General features: G+C 45.4%; 1 protein-coding gene and 1 long non-coding RNA gene across 6 annotated transcripts in view; one reads left to right on the forward strand and one right to left on the reverse strand.

Annotated features, from left to right (window-relative positions):
- The first annotated feature begins 581 nt into the window (after positions 1 to 581).
- Positions 582 to 26463, forward strand: part of MCU (mitochondrial calcium uniporter) — a 75586-nt gene continuing 49704 nt past the window's right edge. The window contains exons 1-3 of one of the 5 annotated variants that reach the window (XM_083844269.1): positions 15397 to 15485; positions 16223 to 16303; positions 17692 to 17833. In XM_083844269.1, the coding sequence (XP_083700395.1) occupies positions 17717 to 17833 (117 nt within the window). In that variant the 5' untranslated portion in view covers positions 15397 to 15485; positions 16223 to 16303; positions 17692 to 17716. Of the gene's footprint in view, positions 773 to 15086; positions 15280 to 15396; positions 15486 to 16222; positions 16304 to 17515; positions 17587 to 17691; positions 17834 to 26463 lie in introns of those variants that run through there. The other 4 variants (XM_083844268.1, XM_083844265.1, XM_083844266.1 and 1 more) reach the window with 4 other exon arrangements.
- LOC310902553 lies at positions 5745 to 15087 on the reverse strand. Its single transcript, XR_014586766.1, has 2 exons — positions 14966 to 15087; positions 5745 to 14356 (listed from the first exon to the last, which is right to left on the reverse strand). It is a non-coding gene; the product is annotated as an uncharacterized lncRNA (long non-coding RNA).

The raw sequence follows: 26463 nt of genomic DNA on the forward strand, positions 1-26463 counted from the left end.
CTGCCCGCGCTCTTCACCCACTCGCCCACGTTACCGTGAGCGCCCCAGCCCTTTGCCTGCACCCAGGCAGATCAGGTGCCCTTGGAGCCGAGCGCTGCAGCCCCGCCGCCCTCACCCCCACCCCAGCTGCGTGCTTCTATTTCTGTGCGCTGCCACCATTCAGCCCCAGGCCGGGCCGGGGCCGGGGTCCGGCTGTGTGCCCAGCGGGGCCGAGCAGCGGGGCGGCAGCAGCAGCTCCCAGCCGGGTGCCCAGCACCCAAGGGTGCCGGGTTGGCCCCCTGAGGGCGGGGCCCCCGCGGGCGCGGGGAGCCGAGGCCACGCCCCCTCCCCGATGACCACGCCCACGCACCAGATGACCACGCCCATATATGGAGGTGGCCACGCCCAGTCACCTGGCCCCGCCCCCGAGCCCTCCCCCTGCCCTCCAGCCCTCTCCCGGCCCCGCCCAGCCTCCCGCAGGCCGTGGGCGGGGCTCCCGGGGCGCGCCACCCAATCCCCTCTCTCCCCGCGGCGGCCGCCGGCGAAGGGGAGGCGCCCGATTGGCCGGCACCCGCCCCGCGGCCCCGCCCCCCCGGCGCCGGCCCCGCCCCCGCCGGGCGTGCAGCCGCCGCCGCAGCGAGCCCGGCCGTGCGCGATGGCGGCGGCGGCGGGCAGGTCCCTGCCGCTGCTGCTCTGCCGCCGCGCCGCGCTCGCCGCCTCCTCCGCGCCCGCAGCCTCCTCCTGCTGCTTCCCGGCCCTGGCGCGGCGCCGGCAGCAGCAGCGACACCGCACGGTGAGTGGGGCGGGGGCGGGCACCGCGGGGCCGTGCCCTTCAGGAGCCCCCCGGCCTTCCTCTTCCTTCTCCTCCTCCTCTTTTTCCTTTCCTTCCTCCTCTTCCTCCGCCGCCGCCTCCCCCCGGCCCGGCCCGGCCCGGCCCGCCGGCAGCTGCGCGTTATTCTTAGCGCCGCGAAACTTGAGCGGGGCGGCGGCCGGGCGGCGGGCGGGTCCGGGCTCCGCCAACTTTTCCTATGGGGACGGTGCTGGGGGCCGCGCCGAGCCGTGCCGTGCCGTGCCCAGCCGTGCTGAGCCGTGCCGTGCCGTGCCCAGCCGTGCCGTGCCGTTCCTTGCCGTGCCCAGCCTTCCCCAGCCGTGCCCAGCCGTGCCGCTCCCTGGCCCCGCTCGGAGGCGCCGCCCGGGGGCCGCCAGGTGGCGCCCCGGCAGCCTCCCGGGGGTACCGGCCCCGACAGGACGTGGGGACCCCCCAAAAATACCGACTTACCCCTCTGCACCCACGTTCTGCCTTTGGGGTGGATTTAGGAGATGTGGATGTGCGCCCGGCCCGTTGATGGGGCTCAGCATCGCAGGATACAGGCAATAAAATTGAAAAGTAAACAATAAAAACGCCCCCAGTCTCCCCAGTTTAAGTGGGGTCCTGCTGGGCTCAGCATCTGTCCCAAGGGGTCTGCCCGAAGCACGGCACGTACGGGGGCATGCTGGAGTCGTGCAGCCGAAGCCGCCTCCTGCAGGTGCTCCGGGAAGAAGAAGGGTTTGCTCGTGTCCCGTGGATCGCTGATTAGAAACTGCTTCAGGTTTTTGTCGTGGGTTGGGTTGTGCCACCGGATTTTTGGCAGCTTTGTTGCTGCCAGTTCGTGGCATCGCAGTGATGGGGTTTGGGGTTTTTGCCCCTTTCCAGCGGGTAACTTGTACAGGAGTCAGTTCCCTGGTGAGGTACCGCTGAGTGTAGAGGTAAGCTGAAAGCTTCCCTGAGCGGGTTGGTATCTGGGGCACTAACCGTGACTTTTGACAGCGTCTATACCATGCCTGCTCATCTCCTTCTGGAAAAGATGAATTATGCTTTCGTGGAACAGTGGGAGAAGGTAGAGACCTGAGAGCTGCACAGTCCTCCAACAAATGATCTCTGAGGAGGAATTACAGCAACCAGAGCACTTCATAATAAAGCAGGAGGCTGCTGCAAAGACCGAGTAGAAAATTTTGTTATGTGTTGGGTAGGAGAAGAGGTAATGGCTTGCAGTGCAAGAAGAGGGCTTCTCTTAGGTGCTGTGGATCCTTTTATTGCTAAGAGTAGTGAAAGGCTGAATTATTTCCTGGGTAAGCTGTTTAATCTCCGTTACCAGACAGGTTAGACTAGCATCAGTCAGGTAGGGCTGATGAAGAATCGATCCTGCTCTGTGAGAGGACTGGGCCATATAAGCTTCCTGCGTCTGTAGGTTATATTAGAAAATAGGTATGAGGAACTTGTATAATATGGGCATAATTAATAGTGTGATTTTATTGGATATGTCTGTGCAGTGTTGTTTTTAGTACAGTAAATTCTGCTCGGTTACTTCTCAGAAAGGCTTGTTTCTAGCAGAGATAAATGAGCTCTCTTGAAAAAAGGTGGACATGGTAAATGGCCTTATGGAGGAGTCCTTTCAAAAGGAGCATACACTGCGCTGGAAGAGCCGCCACCAAATGACTTTACTGTGAGGGGACAAACCAAGGGAAAACCCTCTCAAAATGGGTCAAGGGTAAAGAATGAGGTGGTGGTAACATGGAGCAGCAGAGAGGTCTGAACTCTTGGATAAATACTTGGTTGTGAAGCTTGTGATGGCGATGCTGGGAGGTACAGGGCTCAGGTGAAGTACTGGGGCTTGCTGGAGCCTTTAAGAAGCTGAGAGGGATGGGGAAGGTTTGTGGGCTGGGGATGGCTGATATTACGACCCTATTCAGACCACATCTGCCCTGCTGATAAGGTGGCTGTCCTGCACCAGCTTCTGCTGTTTAAAACTCGCTATTCCTTTCCTGTCAGACAGCCTGCCCTCGTGAGCGTGGTGAGAAAATCCAAGAGGATGTTCTTGAGAGGAAACTTCTTTATGAAGTGAGAGAAGCTTGCTCCGAGCGGTGTGGGTGTTCTGGGTGAGCTGCTGCAGGTACGAGCTCCGCACTGCTGGGATGCAGTGCGGGTAGGAGGCAGCTTTTTGTGCCAAAAAAGCCTGCTAGAAATCTTTCTCCGGATACCTGGTGGTAGACAAAGGGCTTAAATAAAACTCTCTGGGTTTGCATGTCAAACGCTTAATCTGTGTGGCTTTGTTTCTATAACAAGGGACTAATCTTCATTGTGTTTCTTAGCGTATGTAACCAGCTGGTTCGGCTGTGTTGGATTAGTGTGTAATCAGTTGTTTCGGTTCTGGAGAAAAATACCTGCGGAGAGGCAAGGGCTCAGCTGTATGCGGTGTTCCTATGGTAGTTAATCCCAGTGACTCCGGGCGGGTAAGCGTTGTTCGGTGGTAATGACTCAGTGACTTCTTTTAGGCCTAAAAAGGAGCATGGGGGGCTATAGAGATTGAACTGAACAGCAGTTGGATTTCCAGGAGCTAGCAGACAGCAGGCGGGTTGTAAAATCTGCATGAGATGAGGACCAGGGTCACCTATGCAGTGCGGGCACTCCTGTGGTAAATCCCACAGAGGAAATCCCAAGGAAAGGTGTCCTGGGGTGCAGGAAATCTCGGGAAGCAGGCCAGATGGGTGCTGGTAGGTAAAACCGTTGGCTCTATTTTCCATGCTTTGGCTGAAACTGTTCCAACATCCCCTTTCAGAGGAGCTGTTGCTCACCATAATGTCCCTGGCGGGCCCTGTAACCACCTCGTGCCCTCGCTGTGACAGGCCGTGGTTTATTGCCATACTTCCCTCTCTCCTGGAACCAATTTAATTAATGAGTGAAGCTTGGGGCTCGCGAAATGCATGCAGAGGTGGTGACTGACTGCCAGGATAGTAAGAGCTGGAAGAACATTTTGGTGTGGTGTCTGTGTTTTTTGCTGAGGAAGGAAACTAGAAGGCTTCTTTAATTAACTGGGCCTGTGTTTTCCTGATCTCACCTACTGCTGATCATAATTTTCAAATGAAAGATTAAAAAGCTGAGGAACTGTTGGCTGTCCAATGGATTGAAGGGGGATAAAACAGTTACGCTCGCTGGATCGTTGCCCACCCTGACCTCAAGTGTTTCCCATGCTGGGATGCAGAATACTAAATTAAACCCTTCCCCGGGACTTTACTATAAAAGCCCGTGTAGGGATTTGACAACGGTTTTGTGCTGACTGTCTTTTGTGGTCTCTGATTTTTTCCTTCTCATTGGATAGGTGATGTATTCGTTTTCATAGCATCAGTGACATGCATGCTGTATGACAAGAGGAGGTGCATCTGGCGTCACTTGGGAAGTCAAGATGGGATGTGCTTGATCTAAAATACGAATATATCCCAACGCAGCAGCACTTTGGTGATGTGGAGAGCCCCAGCAAGTGTTGGCTGAACTGTAAAATGGGTCTCTCCACCACAGCTCCCTTTTCTCCTTCTCCTTTCCTCACCTCCTTCCCACACACGTGTACTTGCTGTCCTGCTGATTCCTTGCTCTCCTCACCCTGGCAGAGGGTGGTTAAAAGGTAACAATTCCAAATAGTTGTCATTTCCACTTGCCCACTTCTGTGCTGCCTAAATTGATTAAAATGCAAGGCAAACCAAGGTCTGCTGCCTCATACCAGATTTTCTGTTACAGCAGAGGCTATGGCCAAATGCTATTTTGAAAGGTACAAAAGTAAAAGAACTTTTCCAGCATTTTAACCTCAAATGAGAAAAGGGAATCTGCCTGTAGTTAATTATACAGCAGTGGAGCTAAGTTGGAAATCTTGTACTGCTTTAGCTTTTCTATTAGATTGCTTTGGGATATTTTGCACAACCCAAAGGTTAAAGGGGCATGAACGGAGAGACTTGTTCGGTGTATGAAAGTGGCTAAAACATTCTCTTAATCTCATTCATTCTTATGGAACAAAATAGGTTTTGAAGGGATGCTGAACTGGAAAAAAAAAAAAAAAAGGCATTTCAGAGCTTTTGATGTGCCCATGGCATCCTGTTCATTCAGTGAATAGGAAAAAAGCTTTAGTTGGTTGTGTTCAGAGAACACCCTTCCAGGGCTGCTTATGTAAAAGATGTGGTATTCAAAACAGGGTAAATGTTAGGTTTTTTGTTTGTTTTGTGACAATTACACGATGATAATACCTTTTTTATAGCCCAGTGTATGGGAATAATCAAGACTTTGTATGTAGGGTCTGTGATGGGAAAGGAAGTTACGGTCATGGTTGGGTTGATCCAGTCATTAATATAAAATTCCAGGACAGATTTCTTTCCATATGGGGAGTGTTTCTCGGCTAGCCTCAGATAGGAGGGGTACGGCTCTGCTTCTGAAAGGCAGGCCTGAAAAAGAATTAAAAATAAAAAAGTTCAGGGTTTTCATTTTTCTGAGGCTGTTTTTAGACTCATCTTCAAGATAAGATTTTCTGTGAGATTAGGTCGCGTGCGGTCTTGAGGATGAAACTTAACTTTTATGACTTCGTTTCAGGCTCGTGCTGCGAGTCGCTTGCCATTCTATAAAACAGCACGCAGAGGGGACAAACCTGTAATCTAAATTACTTTCCTCTTTGTAAGTGCTTGCTGTCCATGGAGGCGTAGAAACGTTTTTAGGCTTTGGGTGGTTTTGTTTTGTTTTTTGAGGTGTTAATTATTTGTTTATTGAGCAAGTATAAGTGCTGTGTAGGTAAGAGACCACCTTTGATATTGTTGTTTTGGTGTTGATCCTGTTCTGGTAATCCCTTTTTGAGGGCAAACCAGAGTGAGTTGGCTTTAAGGACTGTTCTGTCCTTGAGTATTTAATGTTAACAACGAAAAGAAAATGGCTTGTCCCTTTTCCATTAAAGTTTTGGCAAAGGGTTTTCTTCCTGGTATTAAGGTCTCAAAATGATATGTCATCTTAATGAAGACGAAAATACGCGGTACTTGAATGTGACGTGGAATTATTTTCCAGTAGGGCAAGCCTACGGGACATTGCTTATGTCTCGTGTAAAATATGAAGCATGGCCGCTATCTCTTTCTGCATTCTTGGCAGCTCTTAAGGAATTAAGAAACATAGAGCAACTTGCATAAGTAGACGAAAAAATGTGGAGGACGAGCTCATTTCAGTGAATCACTTTTATTGGCTTCCCCAGGAGGAAGGGATTGCCACGCAGTGAGGTAATTGTTAAATCTCTGGAACTGTTTATTGGAGTAATTAAAACTAGAATTCCATTTGCTTAGATAACTTATGGGGGACGGGCTGGAGGATGGCCGTGGTTCAGCAATGCCTTGTGGAAGGGGTTGCTGTTCTGAGAGGGTTTGGGTTGGAGCAGTGCTGTGGTAATGGTGTCCACAGCTTACGTCACGCAGGGCCCAAAACGTGTGAGGTTGTGGAAGTGGAGCAAGGGAGAAGGGTTTCCAGATCAAAGAGCAAAGCCAGCACTTTACAAATGTACGTGGGAGCAGGATTTATTCCTCTGTATGTGTGCAGGACGTGGGGACGTCTGAGCTCCCCACAGGCAGGTGCTGCATGGAGCTTCTTGCTGCAGCACCTGAATACGGAGTTAGGCGAGGACTCCTTTCCTACAGGACTTCACTTCAGTTCATTGATATACATGGGTTGCAGGGAGGAGCCCAAAATAACTGGATTTATTGGATTAATCTACATTTAATTTTAGGCAGGGGAACTCCCCGATAGGCTCTTGAGAGAAGCGATCGCCATCAGCAGCTGGCAAACAGCATCCTTTCCTTCAGGGCTGAGCAGGCCTTCCAGCCTTTCTTTTAATTTCTAGGCCTGCTGCTGGAAGAGAGTATGAAGTTACTTCATCTTTTTTTCTGTTCTACATAACCATATTACCTTGAAAAGCACTGAGCTAGGCAAATTTTTCATTGTTTTATTTTGTTACGAAGAATGCCATGTTTCCTTCAGCTGCATAATGAGTTTATTTGGATGGTCTCATGCCAATTATTACTGTACCTTGGAGTTGCTAAGGGGAAATGTGTTTCCTAAATTTAGTAACATGAATGTTTTGTTTCCACACTTGAGGCTTGTGTGTGTTTAGAAATGGCCAAAACAGCAACTTGATGAACACTGGTCAGAATCTGACCTATGTTCACACCCAAGTAACCTCTTGAGAAGCAATCGTTGTAGCTGTTCTGTGGCAGGTTTGCTTTCCTAGGCTCATTTCTCCAGAATTTTCTTCCAGTTTCTTCTCATCATGGCACTGCAACCATTTGGCAACTCAGAAAATTACTGTATATAATTGTCTTAAACCCTAATTTTCTTTCTGCCAAAAATGCCTCCTAATGATGCTGCATTCCTCTTACAAGTGACACCTGTAGAGTGAAGACCAAATGGGTCTTTGTTGGCCGGAATTTGGGTGTTTGTTGGCTGTGAAATTTAATCAGAATAGTGGGCTCTAAGGTGTGTCCTGAAATAAGAGAAGAGTTGTGATGGGTTATTGTAAAAGGAAATAGAGTTGATGTCTCCATTTAAACCATTTCTTAAACTATCTTCTCATAACTTGTCATCTTTCTTGGATGTTTGGAAATAAATGACAGATTTCTGCTAGGCAATGTACCTCCAAAAGTAAGAATTTTATGTTCTGCTCTGACAAATGAGGATTTTTTTTAGAGAAAACAGGCTGTCCAAGACAGCACAGGAGTGACACAGGAATATCTCAAATTGTGTGTTAGGGAACATGAGCTGAACTCTGGGTGTTTTTGTTTTCTCCATATAGTACTTAATTCTGTACGATGGCTGTGTTGCCATTATGTATGCAATGCTTACTATTGGGAACTGTTTACATACCGTGTCCCATTTATGTTTTCTAGAAAAAACATGGGCAGAAGCAATATGTAATGTAGCAGCAGCCTTTCTAAAGTCACCTAAATTAATTGGGGACCCATCTGAAATGTTGCAGAGGTTCCTCTGTGCCGGAGCAGTGAGAGGGGAGGGTGGTGGAGAAAGTGCTCGTCCCTCAAATAACAGCAAGCTGGGAAAAGTGCAGAGATTCCCTGGGGGAAAAATGTGTTTCCTTTTTTGGAATGAAAATGCTTTAATTCATCACGTTACTTGGGAAATCCTCTTGGCTTCCTGCGGAGGGGGAAGGAGGAGTCGCCGAGTGTTTCACCGGATGATGGAGCACGGCGTGTCTGTGATGCATAACAGCATCTGCTGCGCAAAAAGCTCCCGAGGGAGGCTGCTGCTTGCTGCAAGGCTATTCCCCCTATCCAGGGACTTGTTTCGAAGGCAGCAATAACAGAAATTCTGTCGTCCAAATATTTGGTAGATTTGGTAATTACACTAATACAGCATGGTATTGTTTGCTCCGAGTTTGGGGATGTTGTGTTAAGAGGAGAAAGGGATTATTCATCTGGACATGGGTAGAAGTGATTGAAGAGAACCTGCTCTGATCTCTCTCTTAGGCAGGGAGTTGTGTTACGAGCAATGTGTATTGCTAATAATAATTCCAGCTCTAAATACTCCCCTCTGAATTAAAGGAATATATTAAAGATTTTTTCCTTCCTGTTGCAAGTTCCAGATGAGCTGTTCTTGTGCTTTATGAACTGCCTGGGAAAAACACCTGGAAAAGTGGGGTTGAAGGAAACTTGCATGTGTAGAAACATCTATTCCTAATTGCTGGATGGGGTGATGCGAGTCAGGCTGCCAAGAAATGAGAAGCTGAGGGTCCATAACAGAGCTTTGGATGGAAGCCAAAAAGCCAGAGGTTTTTGTGACCGCAAAGCTGAGTAGAATTATGGACTCCAAGATTAATTTCATCTTAAGAATAATTTTATCCAAAGATAAGGACCATGACTCAGATTTGCACATGTTATTCATTAAAAATATATCACAATTCTGAATCAGCTAGTCACCCTGATGTGTAGGAGTGACCATTTCCATATTTCCTCTTGGCATTTAATGCTCAGGAGAGTAATTTTAAACAAACGATTCCACAAAGTACTCCTCTTCATTATGGAGCTAGGTTGAGTAGGGCAGGATATGAGGCTGTGCAGGTATGGTCTTCTGAGTTGGCAAGGATGCTGTAGGAAAGTAATGTGAGAAAAGCATTAATAGCATGTAGACACTCGTGAAATGAATTGTTTTGTAAATAGCATTTTGAACAGATGTGTGTTTCTTTTAAAATCTTTCTCCAAAGGTTGTCTGTTTCTGTTGACTGTTCTTGCACGCAATTCAGTCTTTGTCTATATAGCAGCTCCTTTTCTTGTGCTGAATGTCTGCTTATAATTAGAGCAGTATGATTTTCCATTTGCAGCCAGCGATATCCCCATCTCTTGCAGGACATCCTCCTCTCCTCTGTCCCAAGCACGTTGAGGACACACTGAGGGCTTCAGATCTAGGGCAGTGAGGTTGGTGGAGCCGCTGCTTTCATGACCTACTTCTTGGGCAAGCATAAAAGTAAAAACTGCTCTTGGTGACACAGATGAGAGATCCTGCCTTTTTTTGGGTCTTGGGCTTAAAAACAATCAGGTTCATACAGCCTTACTCCTCGAGGTTTGGAGCTGGTGTCTCCTAAGTTATTCCAGTATCGGTGGAGAAGAGAAATAGACAAGAACACCTAAGCATACTTCAGTTTTGCTTTCAGGATATAAAACAAATACTTTACTGTTGTGGTCAGTCAGAGGTAATTAATTTAGTTTCTCCTTTGAAGAGAGGTAGGTGTGTAATTGACTCATCCTAAACGCTTTTATCCACGTTTATACTTTCATTTGGGAGATTTGGCAACATGCAAAGCAGAATTGCTGTGATTAGACTGACATTTTATATAACAGAGTGCACCGTAGAGGGCTGTTTGTTCTTGGAATTAGTGTTGAAGCGCCATGGTACTTCTCGAGGCAGTATTTACATAATTTGTGTGCATTTCTCTGCCAGGTGGAGTGAGTCTGCATTGCTGTGTGACAACTGATAGGTGCCTCTCCGTGTTCACTGTGTATCTGAACTAGTTAGTGCACGGTGTGAGGGCAGCGGAGCTCTGTTTGCCTCCTTTGGAATGTGATTTTTATAGCTACACATGCGAGCAGGTGATGCTTCAAGGAGGGTTCTGACTCAAGAATATTTACAAGTTTTCTTACAATCTTGGGGATGTGGAAATACACGGCTTGCAGGTGCATGATACCGTAAAGTCCACAGAGGCTGTACTGTATGAATGTTTGAGTAAGCTGCCTGGAGACCCTCACTTCACTGGAGGTGCTTATTGGTACTTATATCTGTCATTACTGAATTATCTTTGCTTAAAAGTGAAGCAAGTCCTTATCTTGCTTCCACTGAACACACACCAAAAAAATCACCCTGATTGTTTTTTTATTTTATGGTACTTACGTTCTCAAAAGTATTTCCCTTTTTTCCTCCATTTTTAAGCATGAAGTAGTTTAAAACACGTTAAGTGAGTTACTTTGGCCATAATTTGCTCTAAAAAAAGCATTCTCTGAAACATTTCATTTGGAGATGGTTAGATTTACTCGATAGTGATCAGCTCTGATTCCACACAAGACTTATTTAATCCAAAGTGGTTAAAACTTGTGTTTTATGAGCTGTGTTTACAGTTTTAGCTCTGATTTACATCTGCACCTCGATATCAGTTGTCAGCCACGCTGTTAGTAATAGAAGAAGAAATAATACAATATTGTTTAATATGTTACATTTGCGATGTAGTGTTCCGAGGCTGCGCTTGGAAGATACAAAATATATGTGCAAGGGTAACATGAGAATGCACCAATTCATGATGAGGAGTAAGGAGGATTAAAAGAGTGCTCAATTTGCAAGACATCTAGATAACTGGGGCTTCTTGGACCCTGGGAACTGGATCAAACCAACCTTGCGGTTTGGACTGAGACCAAGGGCTCAGAGAGCATGCGTGAAAAGGAAAGGTTAAAAAGTTCAACTCTGATGAAGACATCTTACTTCATCCCGACGACCACCCGGACGACCACCAGAGAGTAGTACGCAAGTGCAGAAGAACTGATAAGATAATTAGCATACGAAGCGAGGCTAGGCGGAGCTAGGAAATGAATATGCATAGATGAGTTGTGAAACCTAATGCATATGTAATATCTTAGGAGATAAAAGAGAACTAAGAGAACAAATCAGACGAAGTTAGATTTGGGCAGGCATGCCCCTAACTTCTGGCGCCTAATAAAGCACCTTCATATAATCACTTTGTGGATTATGCGTTTTCATGAACGCTAACAACGCTAGTCACTGGGTTGTGTGTACCTTTCCCCTCCTCATTAGCAATCTCTCCAAGCTTTCCAGCCAGGAGCTTGTAAGAATGAACAAATCTGAGTGTAGCTTGTCTGCTCTCTGAAGAAACAGCACTCTTCCAATTAGAGGAAAAGCTGTATTTTTTTGCTGCTGTTACGGTATCTTCTCTCCTACTGCAGTGATATTTTGCTGAGCCCTACAACTTCTCCTGTAGGCTGCTTGAGATGCATGAACTGCTGGTGCATAGACATGAGACAAGTGCTGGAAATCTGCATGGCTCCTTGCGAGAGAAATTTCTATTTGTTATGTATTACCTGAAGGTAAAACCCTTCCAACTTCTTGCTGTGAAAAATATCTACATAATTGATTGCAGAACTGAAAACTATTATGCATGCTGAAAGGGCATTGTAAGTATAATAAGAAGTCCGAGTTGAGCACCACTGAAAGTCAACTTGAAAACTTGCTGGTCTGTGTAAATCAGTCTCACTGAGTCCTAAGCTGCAGGGCAAGGAGAGCTCCAGAGAGAGAAAAAATAGTAATAATGAAAGAGTAGATGAATGGGATGCGGTTGAACTGTTGTCATCTGTTCATATTCCACTTTGTGAACTATTATAATAATAATAGTTCAAGATTTTGATGGCACATCAATGTGCTTCAACGATTTCTGTTATATTCTTGATTTGTACTCCATAACTTTTGTGTGAAGATGCTGTTGTTACCCGGGACTTGGTCTTTTTGGTGCTGTTGCTGCAGTGTCATTTTTTTTCCCCCTGTTTACTAGCATAGTCATAATAAGAAACACTTTTTCTGCAGTAAGGCTATTGCCTAGTGATGGAGGCTTTTCTCTTCCTTCCAGTAAGAATGAGACTACCAAGTCATTGCGGGGCTGTAAGTTGCACTTAAAAAAAAATAAATCCTGAAGGAGCACAACCTTGCACCTAACTCAACATAAAATGCCTCAGCTTCCAGCCGTTATAATTGCTGGTTGCAGGCTTAATTGTGATGTGGCTTTTGCAGATAAATGATTTGATAGGAGAAAAATAACCAGACTCGGACTGGACACTTGCTGCTTTTCCACCCGCAGGTCTGATCAGCCATTAATTATCTTTTCTGTACACAGTAATTAGGATTGAGTACATTAACCATTGTGTCCTGGAGAGGAGAGAGGCATGCCTTCATGATGACTTCTGATAAGAGTGGCAGGGCAATCAGTCTGCTTTTTTGTTAGCTCTAGCTGAAGTGAATACAAATATTTAACGTATAGAGCAACTTTAAGTCATCTTCGGGTAGAATTTAGAATTATAAAGCCGAATAAAAACGTGACAAAGCAATGTGACACTTTGCTACTAAAAGTTGCCTCCAAAACAGGCTCCTCAATGCTCTTGCAGCCTACGAGGTTGACTGAGCTCCTTCCAGCCCCAGGATGCTGCAGGTACCCTTGGGGCTACCATTAAACGGGTGCATGCCAAACGAGGCACATCTCACTTTGTGCACCAGTCCTTCTGTCTTTCTTCCACTTGTTCTGGGATTTCCGAGCGGCCAGGACTATCTGTGGAGCCACTGACTGTGACTAATACCTGACTTGCTGAAAAAGCTAAGTACCAGTAGCTGGCAAGATTAATTGTATATAATGTGCTGACTTGAAGCTCTGGAGCCAGCAGTGATAAACGTCTTGCTTGCACCTTTCCCTCTCCCTTTTCTTCTGTTTTCTACTTAGAGTTCTTCCTCTAGTTTGTGAAAGGCAGAGAAACCCCAACAGTGTGCGTGGTGGTTCACAACGTCTGCGTAACCAGCACATGAAGATTATTGTAGATTGCTCCCGTTATCAGTGTTTCTGCAAATTGATTTTTGATTAATAATTGTCAAAAGGCTGTTTTAAAACAAACAAATAATAAAAAAAAAACACACAACCAACCAACCAAACTGTTTTAGAGCATTGTTGATTGACTCATATTGTTTAGAGCTTTGATAATCTTAGGAAATAAATGTACTCTGTAATTCTTAGCCCAATACTGGGGGGGAGCGGGGAAAGTGGGAGCCTACAACTTCTGGGGATAGTTTTCAGTCCAAATACGTTAAAACCAATTTTTGGGATACCAAGTTGATGATAAGCACTTCCATACCTCTTGTCATTCTGTGCTTATGTTAAGATTATCCTAGTTTAGAAAAATAACATGGACTTAGTGTCAGTAAAGCAGTAATCTGGCAGGCTCCTGTAATACCGATGTAGCGATACCAATGATGCGTGTCCATTTAGCAAATCACTTGCAGTGGATTGCGCAGAGGGTCAGCATCAAATGTTTCTGGCTTTCTTGCTGCTTTGTAAATTCAGGTGAAACCAGATGCCCCATCTCTATTTTTGATGTTGTAAAGTGGGAAGTTGAGGTGCAGATTTCTTTGTGTTTTTCTGTTTCCACACTCAAGCAAATGGAGAATGACACCTAACTTGTGCGCTTTAGCGCCACCAGGACTTTTTTTGCCCTCTCTTGGTTTCTTTGAAAGCATTTTTTTTTGGCAAGGAGCTGTTTCACAAGACATCCATCATGAAGTTGGAAACGTCGGACTGCAGGCGACCTCTCCAATTTTGTGGTCAGTTACAGCACCCTCTGGTTTGTGTCTGTTTTCTGTGGAGGAGTTAACGTTTGGGTGGGAGGACGGCTCTGCTCCGAGCCTTTTAGAAGTAGAGGTATGAGGGCATCTTGTCTCGATCAACCAAAAGGAGAGCCACCACGCTGCTCTTCGCGTGCAAAGAGAACCAGCTTGTAGGAAAAACCACTATCTGCACATTCCTGTGCCAGGAAAAATGCATGGAGTGACTAACGGGATGTTTTCCAGGCTGAGTAAGCGTGGGTTAGTGCACAGGAGCTGCAGGCTGCCTTGTCTGCATGCACAGGAGCTGCTCAGAGCGTGTTGCAGCTGCGGCAGGGATCCTCCCAGGTATTCCGCAAGTAAATATTTGGTATCTAAAAATCTCTGCCCCTTGAATGGCAACCTCTGAGTCATTGCTGGAATACTGGTATGCTTCTTGGACCTCTTAAAGGATACTTTACCTGTGATGCTAAACTGGCTGTTTGTTCCGATTTTAAAGCTGCCTTTGGGATCGAGGAGTAGTTCACGTTGCAGGTCCAAGTTGGAAAGGAGGAGGTTTATTGGAGATAAGGCTGCAACCAAAAGCAGGCTGCCTGCCTCAGGTCTCTCCTCCTGCTGGATTAAGCACATGCATTGACACCAGGCTGCCTTGCCTGGTGTTTCTTGGTATGCAGCTCTTGTGGCCTGCCAGGGATAAGCGCAAATAGATCTTTATTTAATACCACTTAAATGAAACAAATCTAGTTAGCATCATACTTATTAGATCAAGATGTATAGTACAGAATATACAAACTGAGACTGTCAGAAACTGATTTTTCCTTGAACCGATGACACGTCTACTCCTACAACACAACAATTAAAAGAAATCATGTTCAAGTACAATATTAACATCCTTGTGCTTTAGGAAGTATTTTTGTGGCGTACATACACGTGGCTGTGGTAGCACTGGGCTTACAGCTCGATTTGTACGCAGAGCACTTCCAGCAGGAGGGTTGCTGCTGCAGAAAGTGTGCTGCTGGTGTGTGGTTCCGAAAAGTGCAAGGAGCTTGAAGGGCGTAAGTGCTTCCCAGCTGGGGAAGTGAGTTCGTGGTGCTTCCAAAACTGCACGTCTCTTCTACCATCATATTATTTAACAGGGTGTTTTCTCTGTGTAATGTCTGATTAACCTTTTTTTTTTTTTTTAAGTTTAGTGGTTTATGGCAACAGTTCTCAAATTGTTAGGATAGAGATTAAACCGATTAAAAACTTTTCTAATATATTAAGGAAATTTGGTTTTAAAAAAAATAGGAATACCAAGGAGAATTCAGTGCAGTCCCTCCTGTTGTGCCTTGTCTTTCCTTCTGTGCTAAAGGGGGATTGAATTTTCCACCCATCAGCTTTGAGCAGCTGGGTGGAAAATAGCTGATTTGGAGGGATGAGCCCCACCTGCACAAAGGGCTCCTCTCCCTTTTCGGAGGGGCTGGCTGTGTGCACGAGGAGCAGCTGTGCTGGCTGCAGCAGCATCAGAAGCTGGGCAAAGGGGCTGAACAGAGCAGCCAGGCTGCAAGGACGAATATCCCTCGCTGGGCTCTGCCGTGGCTCTCCCCATCCTCAGTCCGGAGCGAGCGGTGAGTAAGACGTGTTATTTCTGCCTAGGGAGTCCTGGGCTCCTGCTGCAATGCCCTTCCAAGCTATTTAATGTGTTGTGTTGTAATTAGCTGGCATTTTAAGTCCTCTGATATTGCTTGGGCTGGTGCTCGGCTGTTACGAATGCCCGGCAGCTGGGGGAAGGAACAAATTATTTGTGGAGCAAGAATCACCGGGGCACTTGCCTGTGGGGAAATATTCTTTTTTTTTTTTTTTTGCAGGCTTAATTTTCCCTTTCAGCCTTTCCCCAAACCTCCAAGAGTTCATAGGAAATGTGAAAATTATGAAATTAATGTCTTCAGTGCCTTTTGTACTTGTTTGCGCTTTATTAATAACTTAATGAAAAATCCCTAATTCAGGAGGAAACGTTTGGGAGCTTCGCAGCCAGCACTTGATGTCTTGTTGGTTATGTGTGTACTTAGGGCAGAATAAGCCTTGTATTGGCAGGGCAAAGGACAAAGATTAGCTTTTTCAAGCATGCAAGTGGTTGGATAATGTAAATAAAGATAACGCTACACAAATATTTATCTGCTAGTTGGATTGTGTGATGGGTGTGGTGTGTGTTTAGATATATATTTAAAAACAAAACAGCCCAAACCTGACAGTGCATCCTGACTCCTTAGGGCATACACAGAGAAGCACTTTCAGCTTTTAATGAGGGAAAGCTGACTGCTAGCTCTGTGCTGAGTGTCCATGGGGTAGCTGCTTCTAGGTGAAGGTTTGAGCAGAAGCTGGTGCATTTTCTGGTAATTTATTTTGGGAGCGATGCTTCCTAGTGAAAGGATGAGGAGTTCAAAATGATTATCACATGGACATAATATATATGGCTAACAAAGCTTTGTGGTTTTCTTTTCTGCTGGGGCTCGCCACTCTGCCCTGGGGCTTACAGATGCGATGGTTGCTTTTTTAATTCTTGTTTAACAGCTGGGTGAATACGTGGCTCCTGTTCCTTGTATATAATACCATCTATAGCTCTTCCAGAAATAGTGCTCCATTGATAAACAGGTAAACACGTGTTGTTTAGTATTTGTATTCCAAAGCCCACGATGTCTCATCTGAAGTTATGAATCCCTTCCTCTTGTTTACAGTTTTATTTTTGGTTTTCAGGCTAACAAATAGGTCGATGTAAAAAGTTCTGCAGTCCCCTCTTCCCACAGCGTTGTGTGGGCATGGTTATCTAGATTTTCCTAGAGATGGAAGCCTAAACAAATGCTGCTAGCAACTGTTTCCAGTAAATCTTTATTCAAAATTGAAATTGTTTTCCTTCTCATGACAAATTTCAAGTCAACTAAATAGCCTGAATTTGTACATGTCTTATTTCTTTTCTTTTTTCCCTAAGGAAACAAGATCATGCTTTCTTTAAGAAAGTAAACACCGTCCAGGCATAAGCAGGAGTCCAAAGAAATATTTCTTCTGCAAGTATAAGTACTAGCCGAAATCTGTAGTTCCTTCATGAGGTTGCCTTAAACTCAACAGTTCAAGGTGCTCTTACTTTGCAGGTGATTTAACTTGAGAACAAGGGAGTCCCTCTTCAAAATGGGCTCATGAAATGGGGTTTTCCCTCTTCTTTTTCTGCTAAGGGATGGAAGATGTGGCTGGTGAGCAGGGAATGCAGGGTTTGAATGATGTTAGGGGATATGTTGGTAGCTGTGCCATCATTTGAATGTTACAGGGAATTAAGACTGTGAAGTAAAACATACAGGCAGGTTATTAGAAGTTTAAAAGGCACTGGGAGAAATCCAAATATCAGTGGGGTGGGATAGTGGCTCTTAAAAGTTACTGCAGACATCTGTGTGTCCAACTAGGATCTCAGATGGGGTTAATTTTCTGATAAAGTAAATGATTAATCACATGTGTTGTGGAAGAAGTGGTGTTCGTAAGCTGGTGATTTTGGTCACAGTGTGCACGAGCCTGGGAACAAACTTGTTGGGGTTTTTGCATTAGGAACTGGGAATGGGGAACTTCATCTTTTTGCAAGATGTTGATATACTTTCTATTATATTTATCGTGGTTTTGTTAGCGTTCAAGTTGGGAGAACATGAAATGCTGCATGTTTTCCCTATGAATGTGAATTGGTGGTAAGCCTGAGCAGGTGCTGACAATGAATGGGAAATTTGAACCGGAGGTCACCTCTGCAGGCTGGCAGCTTTGGTGTACCCAGAGCATCATGAGTACCGAGCTACATCAGGTGGCTCGTGGCCTTGTCCCGTTGTGCTCTGAAAATCTCCAAGGATGGAAAGTCAGCTGTCTCTTTGGGCACCCTCTTCTAGCACTGCGCAGCTCCCAGGGTGATTTTTCCACCTTTTCTGTGACAATGAAAAATCTGCTCGAACAGTTTGTCTTGGCCCTTTGCTGTGCAGCCCCAGAAGTGTCAGGCTCCATCTTCCGTGCAGTTCTTCTGTAGGTGACAGAAGGCTGATGGGATCCTGCAGCAGCCTCCAGCTGATGGACCTTCTCCTGGGCGCTTTCCAACGTCAGATTCCTCTGCTGTGCTGTGGGTGCACACAACAGGACACGCGGTGCCAGGTGGGGCAGGTAACCTGCAGCCGGAGGGGAGCAGCACTGCTTTGCAGTGCAGCAGGGTGTGTGGTTGGACTTGTGTTTGGACCTCCTGAGCTGCGTGCTGACCCAAGAGCTCCAGGTTAGACTTCATTTAGCCCATGGAGATTCCTGAAGTGGCAGCCTTGCTCTTCAGTGCGCTGGCTGCTCGCCCTTGTTCGCAGCTCTACTTTTGCTCTTGTATCTCTTTCTTTAATGGCACTTCGATTGCCTTCAGCTGCCTGAATTCTTGGGCCATATACCGTTGGTTCAAATATGTATTTAAGAAGTTTAATGTCAGAATATGGCAGTGCTGTTCTTTCCAGACTTTAATTAAACTTGCCTGACTAATGAGGTGCTTTACTTCGCTTCCACCCCCGCCATGTTTTTTTGTTCTTTATGGGTATCTTTGTTCATCCTCTCAGTATTTTACCGTTTCTGAGCTTTTGTCTACCAGCATGAAAGTAAAAACCTGAGAGTCAAGGGTGGTAAAGGTTTCCCTTCTTAGAGGTATGCTAAGAGGTGTTTAATACAGTCATTGATTTCAAGTCTCAGTGTGTTAATGGCAATGAACTTCTAAAGCTTTTTATTTAACATAGACAAAAAAAAATACATCTTTGTTCTGTGTTGGCTAGTTTTACAGCTTCATCAAAGGTGCGAGCTATTAATGTGCTTTGACAGTAACTTGAAAAGCTGTGCCGTGTATTAGGAAGTCCAAGAGGTTTCTGACTATATTGCATATATCCTGCTGCTTATTGGGAGGGTTGACAAGTAATTTGGGATGAAATAGGCAGGATTTATTCAGAAAGTACCATTAATCTGCTTTTATTTAAGGTTAGCAGTGGCTGATGAATTTCTGAGCAGTAATGTAGAATAAGATGTGAATTGTTCTGGCTTAGATGTGATTTTCTATGATTTTATTATCTGCTGATGAGAGGAATGATCAGAGCATTTCTGAATGAGGTACAGGAACCAGTCTGCACATTTCATCATATGTCTCTGTTTTCTGAATGAGTATAACTCTATGCAGACATTCCCAAGTCTAATAAAACATAGGTGTCGTTAAAATATGTCATAGAAGTCTCTTTTTCATGCAGGTATCTTGTTTAACTCTTAGGAACCTGATTCATGTATATTGATCCTAATTTCTGTGCATTTCAAGTAGTCTCTGTGCATTTTTTGTAGTCTCCAAGATGTAATTACTGAAGTCACTCAGAAGGTCCATGTCTGTTTTGTGGCGGGGAGCCTGAGGCTGGGTGCTGTGCTTCAGGTACAGCCAGCGAAAGGTACAGCAGGAGGATGTCTCTATTCAGCATTCTGCCCTGTTTCAAGACCCACCGAAATCAGCCGTCAGCTGATTAACACAGCTACTAATTCAGCATTCATTCATTCGGTGGCTGATTTTTTTAATCACGTTTCCCTGTAAATACAGCTGTGTGTAGAACTTCCTGGCAGCTTAAAGAGGAGACGGTAAATGCCTGCGACTCAGGAACTGGTGAGCGCGGCGGTCAGAGCTGTGACATCAAGTGGTTACTGTGCTGCCTTGCTGCCACCGCAGAAACCAGCGTGCAGCTGAGTAATTGCTTTCATTTAGAAACTGCTTGCTGCATGTTGAACGCGTGCTTTCCTGTCCAAGGAACCAGCTAGAAAATATGTTAGACCAAGCGCAAGCTTTTATTTAAATTCTTCCTCTTGAGTGGCTGTCTTATTTTTGCAGGTATTTACTCAGACTTTTGCAAACTTGTCATAATTTTCCTTCTCTGGGTTGTAATGCTACCCTGGATCACTGTTCAGTGTCCTTTCAGCATGCAGAAGCTTTAGTCTGATACTCTTGAGGACCGCAGAAACCCACGTCTTTTCCAGTACAAGTAACCAAATGAAAGGAAGTCATCATGATTCCCTATGAAGTGTGAGTATTGGGCAGAAAAATGTTTCAGGGTGCAGCACGGCGGGTCTTGACAGTCACATCGATGACATTCCTTAAATTTACCCTGATGAATTATTTAAAACAAACCAAATGTTCAAATTTCTCAGTGAAAAGTAATGACATGGAAGATATAACTGCTTGGACTCCTACTTTCCTTCCTATGGCTTTAGTTCGCGTACGGTTGCACACTAAGTGGTAAGACTGTTCTGGTAGCATAAAGGCAGACGCTTGTCAGTGTGTGCCAGTTTGGCACTGTGGAATTCCTTGTTTTTTTCCTATTTTTAAGATAGGCAGTATCCTGAAGGCTGAGCAGGTGGTAAGGAGGGAGTTTTTACAGCTGCCACACTTCTGCTGGAGTCTATAAACAGCAAGAGCAGGAGGACTGGTGCTGGAGGAAGAATGCACATTCTTGGCGTTTTGATGTGTATTTAGCTGGCAAGCTTGTAGGACCTTTGAATACCGTTAGGATTAACTCGGTGTTTCCTGCGTAAATTCCCTAGTACTGCTGTACAGCAGCCTTTGCTGTTGTAACAGCAAGATCTCGAATGCAAACCTGCAATTTATCTTTTCTCTCTAACCAGTTCCAGCTTTAGAGATGGAATTTCCATCACTGTGTCTTTGAAGTTACAGCCTGTCTCATGTCTATGGCTTCTGTGTGTTCCTGTCCTAGACAGCAAGAAATATTCTTGAATATCTGGTGGACTAAAATCTACCTTCTGTAAGTGAAGAGTGTTATTTCTTGAAGGTTAGCAAATGTCACGATTAACAACTGCCTTAGCTGGTATTCTGTAGCAGGTCAAGCATCTGGAAAAAATTCTGCTCAGCAAACTTCTTTTGAACGATTCTTCCCTAGAAGCAAAATAAACATGCTGTAGTGTCTTCTCTACCTTTTGTGGTAGATCTTTGCAGTAGATGCAAATCCAAAAGCACTAGAGCTAGCTGAAATAAATGCTCTTGATGATACCAAACTGCAAGGTGCTGTCCTAATGGTAGATTTGGTTTTTGAAGTTACAAATGTGATCAGTTCGTTCTTAGACTGGCTTTAGCACATGGGGTAGCAGTCATATTGTAAATAGATGATGTATAGTGTACAAGCTACAATTTCTTTCTCTTTCTCATCTACAGTTTTCCTGCTGCTTTTCCTCACTGAGATGTTCCAGGCCAGCATACCCAATGTGATACAGTTGGGCAGGGGACAGTGGGATCAGCGTAGGCAAGGAGTGTTTGCTTTTTCCTCTGACTGTTTTTTGCTTAATTTGGATCAAACTGAGCACAGTGGGAGGTTTCACAAACAGTCCTCTTGGGTGGCTTTCTGTCTTCCAGCTGTGCCGGTCCTGTCCAAAGTTGAAACTTGCGATTTATTTATTTTTGTGATAAACACGGTTCACTTACCAATGGCTTTAGAGCGAAAAGCTTTAATAGGAAGCAGATCTGGTGGCTATGGAGTTGGTTCACTGTTTCCTTGAGGATCTCCCAGAGTTTGTTCCCTTCAAGGCTGAACTTGTATGAACCTGACCTGTGGCTGCATATGCAAAGGACTGATTTGGCGCTCCTATGAGATGTTAATGCTCAATGCATACATCAGCTTGGCAGCTGTGCTCCGGAAAACAAACTTTTTAAATACCTGTTGTACAGCTAATTGAGCTAACCTCACTTATTCAGTGCTTTCATTTCAATGCCAAACTCCTCTTCGGATAAACATCCAGAGGAAGCTGGTGGCAAATACTTGTGGTTGCGTGCTCATTACGAATACACCAGAGCAAATTATCCTTTGGGATGGAGAGCTGCTCCTATCTGTAAATCTTGCTAATCTTGGTCTGGATGTTAGATCCTGGAAGGCGTTGCCTGTTTGTTTTTTTTCCTGCCCCCTGAAAGTATGTGTTAAATGTAGAAGTTGTTTTCTCAGTAATTTTTTAATGATAATCAGGATTAGATCTGTGTTCACTGCTGCTGTTACACACGTGTTGGCCTTAAGGCTATGGCTGGGATAGGATAGGCAGGAGGGATACATCCTGCTGTCCCCTCTGTAGCTCTATCCCTTCGTGGATTTATGGGCAATGAACAGACCTTCATCAGCAGGTGAGGTCTGGGTGCATGTGGCTGTTGCAGTATGGGCTCAGGGATGTGCTGTGTGTGTGTCTTTCCAGGCTGGGGTTGGCTCGTGGTGTCTCCTGGTGCAGGCAGGGGGCAGGGTGGTAGCTGTTGGTGATGTGAATTAGGGGAGAAACAGGGTTACGGGGGCTGTTGTCAGCACTTCCAGCAGCCTTTGTAAAAGCTATGCTAGAGGGGCTCCCAAAATATGAGACAGGATTGGAAATGTGCTTTCCTCGTGGGTTGGCTAGTTCTGGTGCAATTTTAATAATTCTTGACCACAATTTCTGTTTTTCCACACTGCTGTTCATTTTTCTCCCCTACCATTAGTATAATCTTTGATAATTTCTGCCTGTGGACTGACCTCAGACAGGTACAAAGCATGCTCTGCAAACTGAGGCAGCCAAAGCACGGGAATTCAGGCTTTGTTCAAACAAGTCTGTCTCACAAATGTACAGCCAGATGATGCTGGGCATGGAGCTGTACGTGGATATGAAATGTGCAGCTTCATTTCATGCTGTATTTAGGGATTATGTGTTATTTAGGGCTTACCAAAAGTTACAGAGAGCCGGTGTGAGAGTGCTGTGGGTGCCCAGCCTGTAACAGATTGCGACCAGCGAAGCTGATATTTTTGGGCATGATGTTTGCTTGTGTTATCCCTTGTACCGCTGGGACCTGTCCTTTTCCAGATCTTTTTGCAACCTCTTCAGATGTCTCCAGGTTTTTGGAAGTGGTTAGCCTTGTTTTCTTTTGTAGTAATCTGTTCTGTGCAAATTGGGGTTGCTCAGCATTGATTCCACTGTCATCAGCTGATGAAAAATGGAAGAGAAGAAAACCGACTAGGTAACTCCAGGCCTGCTGTGATGGCTCTGTTTTTTTTTATTGTCATCTCCAGTCTCCTTCTCTGCATGTATGCAGTGATGGGGAGTGGACTCCTCCCAGCTGGAACAGCAACCAGGGCACGGTGCTACGTCTGAAGGTGCCAGGAGGTGCGTGCTGGAGGCAGTGGAGTCATGGAGCAGAGGCAAGCTGTGACCTGGTGGACGTGGAGTCATCCTCCGGAAGCAAAGGATGACCCAGAAAAGAGTGCTGGGAGTGGTGCAGGGCTCGTGAGGGCTCTACGTCTGTCTGCAAACTGCCGCCTGTGTCAGGATGAGCAGGATCCTGCAGTAGCCACAAGAGTTGCGTGGGAGAGGGATTTTTGCAGCAGCACCTTGGAAATAGCTCTGCTATTTCGAACGCTGGTGCTTTATGTGCTTTCCTAGAACTCCATGTGGACTAAATGGTGAGGATACAGTTGCCAGCTGGAAAGTGTTTTTCTTCTTTTGAAATGTACGTATATATTTTATTGCTAGCCTTGCAGGGGTTGTTACTGTGCTGGGGCTATGGGAAGGCAGAGTAGAGGAAAAGCAGATGTACTTTGCAATAAAGGGCCGTAGAGGGGACACGCCAAGCCATTTTCTGCTTTAATGGGAACAGATGGGTCCAGATTTCTCTTCTGAGTAATGAAGTCATCTAAAAGACTGAAGAAGAGTTGCACAGACATGGCAGTGCTATGCAGTACCCGAACCACAGCTGCTTACCCTCCCTCAGTTTTCTTCTGCGATTGTTGATGGGAATGGACTCCCGACAATTTTAGCCTTTGGCTGTAGGACAGCTGCTGTTCAGTTAAACACCTGGGTTCCTCTGGTCGAAATTTCATTAATACTGTCCAGACTTCCTGTGGCAGCTGTAAAATGAAAGGCCTGGCACACTGGAGGCTGCTGCAGGTGAGGATCTCATTGACTTTAACCTTGTGCTCTCCCCTTTCCATCATTAGCTGGCCAGGAGCCTCCTTCCTCCTCCACTCTTCCTAAAAGCTCTCACACAGATGTGATCTCGAGGCTGGGGAGGACAAAGGGGAAGTGTTATTAGACATCTTTTTAAGAGAAGGAAAGAAGTCTTTTAGCAGCATTAGGTTGTGATGCATACACTTACTTTCCAAAAACACAACTACAGGGGCTTTTCCAGGTCTTACAACTGAGCGCTGACAGAGCTTTCCAATTCCCGTTTGGTACCCAAGTGTAAAGTTTATGCAGAACACCTCCACATTACAGAAAATTTAAATACTTAGATTTATTTTCATGGAAAACCCTGTGTAGAATGGATTTCCTCTGTGAATCCCTGTGGTTGTAATCACGATGTTCCTGTGGGGTAAAAGTAAAGTAATTTAATCCTGTTTAATGCTTCATCAGCTGAAAAACAGGTGACTGAGGACATGCAAATTGGTACGTTTGTTTTTAGCGGGGATAGGATATGTCCAAGAGTAGCTGCTGACAGGTAAGATGAATTATGTGCCTCGCTCCAGTGTTCAGTACGGCTTAATGTAGTGTTGCACAAAGATGTAATGGAAATCTGGAGCTTGAGCAAAAGATTCAGAGTCCAAATACAGTTTTTTAATCTAGCTTTTGACTATTTAGTGAGTTTTAAGTGTTTAAAATTTCTTTCCTCGGCCTCCCTTCAGACTGAAGGGCCAGGTAGTCCTTTGGTAGGGAAGGAAGAGGTAGGATGTGTGGTTAACCTCATTTCTTATGAATACCTCAAGGTTGGCATTAAAACGCATCACTGCATGGCTCAGGTGTGTTATTTTGCGTGATAAAACTTCTCCCTAGTAAAACCGGATGCAATTGATGGGCTGTAGCTGCTGGGAAGCTGCTGTTTCACTGGGAAATTGTGGGGCTGTCTTCTGATCCAGGGGGAAGTGGAGTGACCCACTGTAGTATTACAGAAACAGCGCGCTGGCTGTCGTGTTATGAGCAATCGCCCTAATAGGTTCCTACCAGCTTGTTCTAGGAGCCTGTCAAAACATGCAGTGAGATTTGGGTTTTCCTCCAAGGGTTCCTTACAGGAGCTCTTTGCTGGATAGTTGGGTTACATGACGTCTGGCGTGGGAGCTCTGACTGTTCTGGAACAAGGGGAATGCTGTTTTATTTCCATCAGTAGGACTCACTGGGACGCCCAAGTGACTGTGGTACATAACCATACAGGCCCGTTGGGTATTCTTAGTGTCTGTTCTCTAGCCAGTTTTCCCTATAGCTTCAGTTTGTGTTTTCTTGATAAACCTGTAGACAAAGGAAAATAGGAGGGATGCTGTCTAGAGACTGTTGCTGGAGGCGTTGTAGTGTACGTGTAGTGTATATGGTCTGCTGCTTAGCCAGATAAAGGTATTGGAAGACCAGTCTTGCCCATCGCATGGGAAAAAGGAAGGATTAGGTGTGAACATAGATGCTCTAATATGAGAAGAGTTCAAATTGCCACAGAGCCGTGTGTGTTTGGCTGTGATAAAAAACTTGGATGCTTTGCACCACGTTGATGTAGTGCTCTGTTCACACGAATGTCACTTCCTAGAAATGACATGTCTTTTATCTTGTTCCCTTTCTAAACACTGGGGAGACATGTGCTGTAGTCCACACATCTGGAGGCCTGTGCCCTGCTTCAAAAAGCAGTTCAAGCTCCTCATCTCCTGGGGCATCTCCAGCCGGGAGCTCGTTCGGAGCAGAGCAGGGTTCATGTGAAAACTGCGTGCATCTAACTAAAAACGAAGACTCTGCCTAAGTCTTTGGTATGAAGCTTGGAAGCAAGCATCCTGGGGCTTTCCTGAGTGTCTCAGTCCTACCACCCATTCATTCAACAAGTTCTCAGTGATCGGTGTTACGATTGCCACTCTGTAGAAAGTGTTTTGTGTGGTTTGAATCCGTATGAGGTACCTGCTGTCAAAACCACAGGAATCATTAAAGGCCTCTTTCTGAAGGGGAGCTTCCATAAAAATGTTTTTGAGATTAGGCAAGCTGGTTATTTTTGCAATACTGGCATCAGTCAGAGCTACTTGTTCTGAATTCCTCTTTACAGAGAGGCTGTAACTAGTTCAGATTTGAAAAACAAAACAAAAACAACCTCCCCCTCGAGTTACTCATTAGAGAGAGCTTGGAAAAACAATTACATCTCTAAATATATTGGACAGGAAGCCTTATTTGAGAGCCCCCCTCTTGAAAAGAAGTATTTTTAATGTCAGACTCTGCTTGAAACTTGCCCCTGGTAAGTCATGTTGGCCTGAACAGAAAATGCTGTGTATAGAGGTACGTGTGGGGAAGAGTTTGTGTAATTAAAGCAATGATTTACTGTGTGTTCTGATGACCACTAGTCCAACTTTTCCTTCCATTGGAGTATTACAAAGTTTAATAATATCTACTGGAAATTCCACATCTGTCCTGTGTTGCTGCAGCCCAGTAAAGGACCAGGCAAGCGTTTCATAGTAAGCTGCTGTTCTGGGGAGATAAAAGCTGCGGGCACCCTGTGCTTGCCTCATCTCTTAGATAAGGGCAGACATTCTTCCTTTCAGTCTGCTAGATGTATTTGGAGCTGTTGTGCTCGGTGTTAATGCTGGGGCAAAGCACACCTGAGGGAGAGCAACCTCAGGGGTCTTCGAGGTCCCTTCCAACCTGGGCTGCTCTGGGGTTTTCATCCTGCTTTGCCTTCATGCCTGGCTGTAGCCAGTGCATCGCAGAGTTGTTTGTATGGAAGGGAACATCACTTTGGTCATCACAGCCCTCCAACAGCTTGTATTTTTGCT

The sequence above is a fragment of the Anser anser genome, assembly GCF_964211835.1.
Source record: "Anser anser genome assembly, chromosome: 7".
NCBI lineage: Eukaryota > Metazoa > Chordata > Aves > Anseriformes > Anatidae > Anser > Anser anser.